Source organism: Leucopleurus acutus, assembly GCF_964270905.1.
Source record: "Leucopleurus acutus genome assembly, chromosome: 13".
In the NCBI taxonomy this organism is placed as follows: Eukaryota; Metazoa; Chordata; class Mammalia; order Artiodactyla; family Delphinidae; genus Leucopleurus; species Leucopleurus acutus.
In genome coordinates, this window is record NC_139155.1 from 70900896 (window position 1) to 70913009 (window position 12114).

The following is a 12114-nucleotide window of genomic DNA, read 5'->3' on the forward strand; positions in this document are numbered from 1 at the left end:
CCTACGGAGAGAGGGGGACTTGGATGGCATCAGGAATATTTTGATGAAAGACAGGCAGAATACAGGGCCTCCTGCCAAGGGGGCCGCATGAACCCAAGATGCCTGAGTGGTGGCTGAGTGCTCAGACATCCTGACTGCCTGACAGAGGAGGCTCAGGGTTCCCCATCCACCTGGTCGGTCAGACAGACAGGAAGACGCAGGGTGAGGCAAAAGAGCTCCCAGATTCTGCAGTTAGAATCACGAGCCCTGGATTTGAATCCCAACCCTGCCACCTACCTGCCGTGTTACCTGGGGTGCATTGCTTCCCACCTGTGGACAGAACTTTCCCATCTGTTAAATGGGCACAATATCATTTGCTCTCCCCCAGGGGTACCACGAGGACTGAGGGAGGGGACACATTCAAGCACAAGTGATTCTAATGTTCTGACATGGCCATGAAATGAGTGACCAACTGTCCTGGTGTCCCTGGGGCTGAGGGCTTGCCCGGGACATGGGACTTTTAGCACTAAACCAGGACGGTCTGAGCCCATCATGTCTCCTGAGGTGCTCAGCTCCCTCCTGGCCTCACCTCTCATCTGCCTCCCGTTCTTCTCTGAGGCAGCCAGGGATGGTGGGGCCTGAAGACCTGGGTTTGAATCCCAACTCTGCCACCCTCTAGCTGTGGGACTCTGGGTGAGTCACCTCTCTCGTCAATGCAGATGCTGATCCTCATGTAGGATCTGCACCATCAGCACTATCTGTTTCATATCCAGCCCCGCTGGTCACCACGCACGCACGCATGCACACAGGCACGCAGGCGTGCTGCACTCAGCCATTCTGCCCCAGGGCCCTGATCTGCCCAAGGACTCAAACTCACTCCGCCTCAGCCCTAAAGAAGGGAACAGGACTCCTAAGTCATTTATAAACCCCCTTCCTCATCTACCATATCCATGTGACCCATCCAGCCCTGCAATGCCCTCCACCTCCCCTCAGGTCTGTGAAGTCAGACATCCGGGCTGTGGCCACGCCCATCTGGGTGGGAGAACCATCCTCCCCCTGCTGGCCGCAGCATCCTCCCCATGGGGTTCTGAGAGGACCCGTGACACCCACCTGGCTTTGCACTTTCTCCAGCTCCTCCTTGCTGACTGACGTCTTGCTGTCCTCCATGGTCCCCAGCAGGAGCTGCACGTCTGACAATAGTGCATGAGTCCTTCTGAGGTCCCTCCGAAGACGCTTCTCCACATCAAAGTCCCGATGGCCGATCTGGAAGCCAAGGGAAGGCTCTCGTGAGCTAAGATGACAAAGTAGTGGCCAGGGTCCAAGTTCTCTGGAACCTGGCTCCCTGAGTTCAAATCGTGCCTCCACCACTCACACTGTGTGACCTTGGACAAGACCTTTCTCCTCCCCAAGCCTCAGCCTCCTCGTTGGCAAAACAAGAATGGCAGCATTATCTTTGATAAAGGAGGCAAGAATATACAGTGGAGAAGAGACAGCCTCTTCAATAAGTGGTGCTGGGAAAACTGGACAGCTACATGTAAAAGAATGAAACTAGAACACTCCCTAACACCATACACCAAAATAAACTCACAATGGATTAGAGACCTAAATGTAAGGCCAGACAGTATCAAACTCTTAGAGGAAAACATAGGAAGAACACTCTATGACATAAATCACAGCAAGATCCTTTTTGACCCACCTCCTAGAGAAATGGAAATAAAAACAAAAATAAACAAATGGGACCTAATGAAACTTAAAAGCTTTTGCACAGCGAAGGAAACCATAAACAAGACCAAAAGACAACCCTCAGAATGGGAGAAAATATTTGCAAATGAAGCAACTGACAAAGGATTAATCTCCAAAATTTATAAGCAGCTCATGCAGCTCAATATCAATAAAACAAACAACCTAATCCAAAAATGGGCAGAAGACCTAAATAGACATTTCTCCAAAGAAGACATACAGACTTCCAACAAACACATGAAAGAATGCTCAACATCATTAATCATTAGAGAAATGCAAATCAAAACTACAATGAGATATCATCTCACACCAGTCAGAATGGCCATCATCAAAAAATCCAGAAAGAATAAATGCTGAAGAGGGTGTGGAGAAAAGGGAACCCTCTTGCACTGTTGGTGGGAATGTAAATTGGTACAGCCACTATGGAGAACAGTATGGAGGTTCCTCAAAAAAACAAAAATAGAACTACCATACGACCCAGCAATCCCACTACTGGGCATATACCCTGAGAAAACCATAATTCAAAAAGATTCATGTACCACAGTGTTCATTGCAGCTCTATTTACAATAGAGAAAACCATAATTCAAAAAGATTCATGTACCACAGTGTTCATTGCAGCTCTATTTACAATAGCCAGGACATGGAAGCAACCTAAGTGTCCATCAACAGATGAATGGATAAAGGAGATGTGGCACATCTATACAATGGAATATTACTCAGCCATAAAAAGAAACGAAATTGAGTTATTTGTAGTGAGGTGGATGGACCTAGAGTCTGTCATACAGAGTGAAGTAAGTCAGAAAGAGAAAAACACATACCGTATGCTAACACATATATATGGAATCTAAAAAACAAACAAACAAATGGTCATGAAGAACGTAGGGGCAAGATGGGAATAAAGACACAGACCTACTAGAGAATGGACTTGAGGATACAGGGAGGGGGAAGGGTAAGCTGAGACAAAGTGAGAGAGTGGCATGGACATATATACACTACCAAACGTAAACTAGATAGCTAGTGGGAAGCAGTCGCATAGCACAGGGAGATCAGCTCGGTGCTTTGTGACCACCTAGAGGGGTGGGATAGGGAGGGTGGGAGGGAGGGAGACGTAAGAGGGAAGAGATATGGGAACATATGTATAGCTGATTCACTTTGTTATACGGCAGAAACTAACACACCATTGTAAAGCAATTATACTCCAATAAAGATGTTAAAAAAAAAAAGAAGGCAGCAACCACACCGGGCTGCTGTGGGAATTAAACAGGTGCTTAGCCCACAGCATGACTCGTAGTAAAGGCACAACAAATCTGCGCCGCTGTCATGACTGTCATCACAGCCTGTAAGGACGCAGTCATTCTGTCTCATAATCTGTACCACAGCCATCACCTTGCAAGAGCTTACATGTCAGGCGAGGCCCTCTGCTGACAGAAGTCAGGACAGCAGTTACCCTGGAGGGGCAGTGACTGGGTAATACAGGAGGGGGGGCTTGTTTGTGGTGTTAATCTGGGTGCCGGCTTTAAGAGCTGATGCAAATTCAATGAGCAGTACAGGTGGGATAAGGTGTGCTTCCCTGCATGTATGTTACACATCAGTAAATGGTATTAGAAATACCTGTGCTGCTTTTGAAGGTCTAAATCAAGTGTTTCTGTCCCTTGAGCAGGTCTCTTTTGCTAGTATAAAGACAGGCCATTTTCTGCAGAGGGACCTTGCCCAGAGGTCCCTCCCCCAGGATCCTGTCCTCCAAGACAGTAGTCACGTGGCTCCTGAAGAAGCCGCAGCCTGGACTTGGCGCGGGGAGGGCGAATTAGATTGGTTAACAACCCCCAGTGGCCAACAGCACAGGCTGGGACAAACCAAGGGAGGTGCAGAATCAGGTAGGGGCCCGATGAAACCCTGACAGCCCCTTCCTCTGGCACCACTCATCAGATGGGGAGTTTTCAAGAAAATGGGGTGCAGGTGTGTCTTCCATGGAACCCAGTTTCTACACCCCTGGACATCTGTGCCTCCACACCAAGTGCAACCAATTCCTGGATGCTCAGAATACCCTGGAATATTCTAGAAAGAACTTGGAATTTAGAATGAGATGGCCCAGGCTTGAAACCCTGGCTCACCACTTGCTGGTGGTGGGACTGAGGCTGAGTCATGCCACCTCTCAAAACCTGAGTTTCCTCGTCTATAAAGAAAGAGGTAAAAAAAAAAAAAAAAAAATCCCTAACCTCCATGTTGAGATAAGACAAGGATCAGATGTGATAATGGATCGAAAAGTACTTTGTATGCTGTCAAATGCTTTACAAATATAAAAGATTATGAGTACTGTCTGATGACCTGGAATGTATTCCTGTAGACTTTGTGTTATTATTCTACTGCCAGTTCTGAATTCTTTGAAAAATGAGCTGCTTCTTAGAATATAGCCTCTTAGTTCTCAGATTTATTGCTTTGTTAAGTTTAAAACGCTGAGGTGTTGTGTGTGTGTATATATCTCCTCCTGAGCTGAGGAGCTGAGGACTGGGCATGGTGCCAGGCCCTTTGTCACATATTACTGCATTTTACTCCTGTGGTAGTCTCTTTTAAAATGCCATGATTATTATTGCCTTTATTAAAATAGTAATAGCTTACACTTTGGGCTTGCTAAGTGTCAGACACTGTTCTAAACGCTTTACGGGTATGAACACATGGAGTCCGCACGGTGAATCTATGGGGTGTGAAGTATTATGATTCCCATTTTATGGGTGATGAAACTGAGGCTTACAACAGTGAAGCGGTTTGCCCAAGATCACACAGCTAATCGTAAGTGGCAGAGTTAGGATAGGAACCCAACTTTTCTGACTGCAAAGAGGTAATTTTAGTAAAATATACAATAAAAGAGGTTAAGTTTTGCTCTTCAATTAAAAAAAAAAAAGGGTGTTATGAAGGCACAGAGGAGCATCCCATCCAAGGCTGGGATGGGACCAGACACAGTCTCAAGTAAGCAGGAGCTAGTTAGGTGAGGTGCAGGAAGGGACACAGCTGAGAAACCATCTTGAATATGCGGTTCTGGGTGATTAGCATGAGGGTATAAAACACAGGGATGGGGCAAGTCACAGAATGAGAGAAGTTCCCTGGGGCCAGCTCACGTCTTGTGAGCTGTGTGGAGCTCTTCAGTACGTACTGTCATAGGGAAATGGAGGCACAACCGATAAAACAGAGAGGGTAAGTGATCAGCTCAAGGCCACACTGCTCCTAAATGGCTACCCAGGGACTGGAACCCAGGCAGCTCAGTATTAGAATTCAAGTCTCTAACCACTGCACCAGAGTGCCTGGTGAAACGTGAGCCGGGACATCTTAACTCGAGAGCCGGATTCTTTGCCGTGATTACACTCAAGCAACATGCTTTTGCACCTTCCTCATTTTTGTATCTGCTCATGCTCTGCACACATCCTAAGGAGCCTTTAATTCTCCTGTGGGGGCAGGTCAGCATCAGGGACATTCAGGATGACCCCATCCTTGCTGCCAGAAAGACCCTGAAAGTGCTGGCACCATCTCCTTTCCAGAGGGATCACTGCAAACAAATTCACAACAAAACCTCAGACCAAGTCATCCTCCCCTTCATAATAAATTGCTACGCAAGAGGAGGGGGAAAAAACACCCCAAAACTCATTAGGTTAATGGGAAATAAATGTCATTCTGCAAGTTTACATTTTGCAGCACAAAGATTTAAATTTAGATAAAGCTGGTGAATAATTAACCAATAAAACTAAATGATGTTTAGTGTTGTTGTGGGAAACTCTGTTCCAACCCGGACTGTTTCACCATTTATCATTAAGGGTAAATTGTTTGGGGCAGTAGTTCAATGTCTGTCATCAAAGAACTCTCTAAGCACTTTTAACAAATGATCTAAAAATGTTATTAGGGGTAATCAAGCCACTTTACAGATGGGGAAATTGAGGCTTAGAGAGAGAACATTATGTAGCTGAAGGTTGCACAGCAAATTAATGGCAGATCTGGATTGCCTGATAACGTTAGGAAAAAAGATGGTCCAGAAAAGAATAATTCTAGTTAACTAAACCTTCATCACTTTTTAAGCAGCATAGTGTTAGATTTAATTTTAAAAAATACAGGTTTTCAAATAATATATTGATAGACCTCACTTCGAATTCACGTAGGCCACTAACAACCTATATGATCTTGGGCGATGTGCTTTGCCTTTTGAGCCTCACTTGTTTCATTTATATGAAGGAACTGATAGTATCTAATAGAACAAAAGAGATCATAGAAGACATTATCAATCTACCCCAAAGCAGGAAAGGAAGAAGCAAAGAAAGGGGGCAATAAACCAACAAAATTAAACACAAAAGAATAGAAATAATTTCAAATATATCAGTCATTATATAAATGTAAATGAACTAAATTCTCCAATGAAAAGTAAGAGACTAAAATATTGCATTAAAAAGTATCCATCTGTTTAAGGGACATACACACAGAGAAAGGTTAAAAACAAAGAGATAAAAAAGGTCTTGTGGGCAAACTAAAAGAAATCGCACAAAATAAAATAAGGCAAAAATAATTCACAGAGAAAAAAGGGACACCATACAACAATTAGAAAAGAACACTGTACAATGTGCCAAGGAAATAAAACAATAATAAACTTAAATGCACCTAAAAAAAACCCTCAAAATATATAAGAGAAAACTATAACACAATTATAAGCAAAGTATATCCCCATGTACCACTATAATTAATAGAAGTATACAAAAATATTCTATTTATAAGAGCCACAGAAACTACAAGATTCCTAGAAGTAAATCTAACAGAAAAGCTCAAGACTTATATGGAAAAAAATATACAATAAAATAAATATTTTGTATTATTATAAGGTATTAATTTATAATAAAAAATATTTATGAAAGCCATAGATATATGAAGAAACACAGCATGCTCATGATTGCAATACTTCAATACTAAAAAAATACGTCACTTGTTCCCAACTAACTTACAAACCAATGCGTTTGAAAATCCCCACCAGGCTTTGTTATGGAATCTCAATAAGAAGATTAAAGGATCGAAAATAGATAAGACAATTTTAGAGATGAGAAAGATAAGCTGTTTACAAGTTATCAAACCCAGCCATTAAGACCACATGGTGCAGGAACTGAAGAATAAACCAATTAAACAGAATGGGTAACCCCAAAACACAGCCATACATATATGGAAATTGTAGAAAAAATTACTCATGAAATAAAACAAAGGTGGTCTATATCGGGAAAATATAGATTCCTACCTCACACACACCAAAATAAAATCTAGGTGGGACTTCCTTGGTGGCACAGTGGTTGGGGGTCCGCCTGCCAGTGCAGGGGACACGGGTTCGAGCCCTGGTCCAGGAAGATCCCACATGACGCGGAGCAACTAAGCCCGTGCGCCACAACTACTGAGACTGCACTCCAGAGCCCGTGTGCCTGGAGTCCATGCTCCACAACAAGAGAAGCCACCACAATGAGAAGCCCGCGCACCGCAACGAAAAGTAGCCCCCGCTCGCCGCAACTAGTGAAAGCCTGCGTGCAGCAACGAAGACCCAACGCAGCCAAAAATAAATAAATTAATTAAAAAATAAAATAAAATAAAATCCAGGTGGGTTAAAGGCCTAAAAATGCTCAAAACTTTAGAAATTTTCAGAAATATGGCGTAATATCTTTATGAACTCTGTTAAGGAAAGAAATCTTAAAAGAATCAACCATAACTGATGAATATGACTATATAAAAAACACTTTTTATTAAGTAAAAAACATTATAAACAAAGTGAAACGATTATCCATAGAGTAGGAGATATTTGCAAAATATACAACCAAAAGTGGATTAGCATCTTGGATAAGGATCGGGAATAATGAATAGAAAAAAAAGGTGAAGACAAAACACTATAAACAGGCAACGCACATAAGAGAAAACTGTAATAAACGTGAAAAATGCACAACTTCACTAGTCATGAGGGACAAGCAGTACAACTTAACACTCAGTAACCGGTAAAGATCTTTAAATGTCTGACAGTGCCACGTGTCGGGGGGGGGGCGGATGTGTGGTAGCAAAGAAAAAACTGCTGGTGACAATGTAAACCGCCACAATCACTTTGAGGAACAATCTGGGCAACATCTAATAATTCCAAAATGGTACATTCCTAACAGCCAGCAATTCCTCTTCTAGATTCATACCCTGGAGAATCTCTTTCCCACGTGCACAGGGAGTGCATATAAGAATATGCGCTGTAGCTCTGCGTCCTAGAATGGAAACAGCTAAATATCCAACAGAAGAGTAGGATTAAAGAAAATGAATACTGTGTAGCAGTTAAAAAAGAACGGATTAGAGCTACATGTATTATCATGGAGGAATCTCAAAAACAGCAAAAACAGAGTACAGAAGGGGAGCAGTAGAAGTAAAGGCAGAATCGCACGTACTGTATAAAGTTCAAATACACACGCAGGGGAATTAAAGCCTCCAACCTCAGGAGAATGGTCCCCTCTGGGAGCGAAGGACGAAAAGATGGAAGGATAAAGGGATGGGAGATGAGGAACAGAAACCAAGGGGCCACCAACTGTTTTTGAAATGCTTTGCTTCCTTAAAAACATCTGAATCTGACGCGGCAAAATGTTAATTTATGTGAACCCTGTCCTCTTGATGCACAAGCGTCAATTACACTATCTGTTCTACTTTCCCATGTGTTTGGCAGATGTCTTACTAAAACATCTAAAAGTATCCAATGTGACGTTATTCAAAGGCTCCAGCTTGGCGACTAACACAAAATTAGCTTCTCATTCACTTAAAGTTACCTTCTCCTTGCATGTGAAACTTAAAATTTTAGCAATATTTATAAAAACCTTTCTTTACTGGATTAATTCCTTCGTTTTCTTAAACAGACCATGCTGGATAGAAGGCAACCTTCTCCCAACGATTTCCAAGTATCATTCTAGAATCAAACCCTGGGGTATTCTCTCTCGTGCTGATGCCAAAGGGAGAGGAGCCTCAGTGGCTCTGCACTCAGTGGCCCCAGTTTGCTTGGCTGAAAATCCAGAAAACCCAAAGAAGGAAGATCATGTAGTTCTCCCACCGATGTCCTCAGCTTCCAACTCTCACTCGCACGGCTGTAGGGGTCCCGCTCTAGAATTCACTCATTTACTCAATTTAAAAAAACAAAACAAAACATAGTGAGCACCTATTTGTTCGAAGCCTGGCTGCCCTGGATGACCATTTGGAGGGGGCCCACATTCCTCTGTGAACAAGAGGAATGACTGCGGGAAGGTTACTGACAGCAAGATCGTTACTAATTAAAAGATAATGAACACAAGTTAAGGAGATACATTAAAAAACACTCCTATGATATTTAAAAAGAAACCATGGAAGCCACCAGCACTCCTCTCCAATGTCGGGGTTTCATGGAGGAGGAGCTGGCTCTGGGCGCTGCTGGCTGCTTCCTTCACAGCAGTGGTTCCCTGTAAAGAGGGAGCTTGACTGTGTCCTGGAGGAACATGTGGTAACGTCAGTAGACACTGCTGGTTGTTACAACTGAGGGAGATGCTTCTGGCATTTAGGAGGTGGAGGCCAGGGATGCCGCTCAACAGCCTACAATGAGACAGCGCCACCTCCCTGCAGCACCCCACCCCCCCAACCCCGGCCGCCAACAGCAAAGAGTGATGCAGCTCAAAACGTCTGCAGTGCTGCAGCTGACAACCCTGGTCTACGGCGACGACGGCAAAACCCCACAAGGCTCTGCTCTCCAGCAGCTCAGAGCAGTTCATTAGATCACGCAAAGCCAAGGAGACAGAAGTGGCCCAGCTAAGGGTCTACAGCGTCACTGGCCTGGCTCTGCCTTCAGCAAAGTCTGTTCTCACGAGGCCAGCTCTGAGCACAGCAGCCATTCACAGTCACCCCGTCAAAGCAAAGGCTGCCTATACTGTCACCCCGACAGCGGCTGAGGGCAAGGCGACCTCGTCTGTCATGTGTGGCTGGGCCCACTCTCTTTACTCTCAAGGGTCCTTCCAAGAACCCTGCTGTATGAAGACTCCCCCCACGGAAGGTCCCCTCTGAAGAGGCAGTGAGTGAGGGCAGAGACAGAATTGGTGGGGAAGAAGGCGCCTGGGAGGAGCAGGTGGAGGCCAGCTGAAAGGTCTACCTGCGCTGGTCCTAAGACCCCTCCAGCTGGTGTCCCCACGAATCAGCTCTCTAACAGGGCCCCCAGGGGCAGGGAATGCGCTTCCCAAATGCCTGCTGGTGTCTCCCTCTTACCTGATCGCAGAGGGTTCCGATCAAGCCTTCTAAGTCCTGCTTCTCATGGAGGACCATCTGCTTCTCCTCATATTCTTGCTCCAGCTGCATTTCCAGTTGGTGGAGCTGTGGGCACAAAGGGCAGATGCAGGCATAGGATGCAAGAGCTCTACCCGACAAACTCCACGAGGCAGGGACCCTCTGGAGGATGGGGTGGGGGAGGTGGAGTTCATGGCCCCTCGCCCAGCTCCACAACGGCTCACCTAGCAGTTAGGAGGGGGTGTCTCTGTCAGAGAACTTGGGATCCTAAAAGCTCAGGAGCCGGACAACTATGGGGAGAGCTGGCCAATTACGGGGAGCCCCCTGCCATTCACTGTGAAGTCCCCGCCCCCAGTTCCCTTCCCATTTCCTAACACATGTCTCCTTCCTCTGCCACGACCCAGCTTGAATAGTTACAAGTCTTGGCACTCTAACTTTTTAAGACTCTGCACAACATTGTATCCAGCATAATGTGCATTCACCTCGCTTATTAAATACACTGTGATGCAGCAAAAAAAAAAAAAAAATGTTGCATTTGAGATTATGTGGTGTTTGGACTGCACGTTTGTCTCTCCAAAATTCCTAATCCCAATGCAGTATTATTTGCTGATGGGGCCTTTGGGAGATGGTGAGGTTTAGATGAGGTCATGAGGGTGGAGTCCCCATGCTGGGATTAGTGCCCTTATAAGAAGACACACCAGGGACCTTGCTTCCTCTCTCTCTCCACTGTGTGAGGACACAGTGAGAAGGCAGCCGTCTATCTACAAGCCAGGAGCAGGGCCCTCACCCCACACCAAATCTGCCAGCACCTCGATCTTGGACTTTCCAGCCTCCAGAACTGTGAGAAATATATGTTTGTTGTTTAAGCCCCCCCCACCCCAAGACCCCAGTCTATGATATTCTGTTATAGCAGCCCAAACTGACTAAGACCTTTGGCTACAAGCAGCTCATTTAGTTTACAATTGGCTCTGATTTCTCGGTAATCACCCAGCAATGGCAGGCACTCCCTGCTAAAGTGGACACCCCACTATAACGGTGCTTTACACATCCTCTTCTGCACCAGACTCTCTCATGTGTGTTGTCTCACCCCTTCCTCCTTTCTCCATCCTGTGCTCTCAATGACCTTCTTTCACAGACGGGAAAACTGAGTCAGAGAGTGGTCCTGAAGCATAGACTCCTACATCAACTGCTGCTGAGAACAGTCAGCATTCTGTCTCCTGGCCCCAGCTCTTGTGCCACACCAGACAGCCATCAGCATTCCCACCCAGGTCTCTAACGATTGATTTCCTGCCATGGTGAGAGACAGACTGAGCAGAGCAGTCACTAGATGTGCAGTTAATGTTAGTATCTGTCATAGGAGAAAAACACCTTTCTCTGACCTCCCCCTCCCCCTTAATAAATCTGTCCATGGAAAAGCCTCAGGAGGGTCTGTCTGGGTCACATCTCCAACTCATCAGGGTCCTGGCTCAGGGCACTCATGATGCTCTGAGGCACTCTTGGAATGCACTAGAAATTGTGCTCCTTTCACCTGAGGGCACACGGGCAGGGACTGGGGGCTTCCATCTCCTGACCCACGTAGAGAAAAAAAGTACTGATGGATGGTCATTTCAGAAGAAAGTTTGTTTCAAAATTTTCTTTTAAGAGTGAGAGACACAAAGCACTCTGCTCACACCTGCTTAAAATGAAGACTGCAAAAGTGAAACTCGTTTTGGAAAATATACAATAAAAATTACGCATTAAGCAAGGCAAAGTTTTCTGGAGTGTGTTCTGTAGAACATTTCCACATAGCGTTCACACGTATACTGTGTGTGTGTGGTGGGAAGGGAGGGAAGTCCATGCTAGAATAAGTGTGGGAGCCACTGAGTTAATAGGGCCTTCCATGCAGTACTTATCAGAGCCTTTGGTGAGTTTATGTGCAGGAAGTGCTAAAGGATGCAGCACTGCCCAAGGCTGACTTCTATCAAGTGCTTTCTAAATGGCCTTCCATAGTCCAAACATTTGCAAAATTAAAAAACTTTTTTTTTTTTTTTGCGGTACGCGGGCCTCTCACTGCTGTGGCCTCTCCCGTTGTGGAGCACGGGCTCCGGACGCGCAGGCTCAGCGGCCGTGGCTCACGGGCCCAGCCG

At 45.3% G+C, this 12114-nt stretch overlaps 1 protein-coding gene across 2 annotated transcripts in view; it reads right to left on the bottom strand.

The window, feature by feature from the left end:
* The window catches only part of MYO18B (myosin XVIIIB), a gene marked incomplete at both ends in the record, with an annotated part of 217752 nt that overhangs the window by 80861 nt on the left and 124777 nt on the right, over window positions 1-12114 (bottom strand). For both annotated transcript variants that reach the window (XM_082853194.1, XM_082853193.1), the window contains 2 exons: window positions 1090-1242; window positions 9971-10075. In XM_082853194.1, the coding sequence (XP_082709320.1) occupies window positions 1090-1242; window positions 9971-10075 (258 nt within the window). The remainder of the gene's footprint in view (window positions 1-1089; window positions 1243-9970; window positions 10076-12114) is intronic.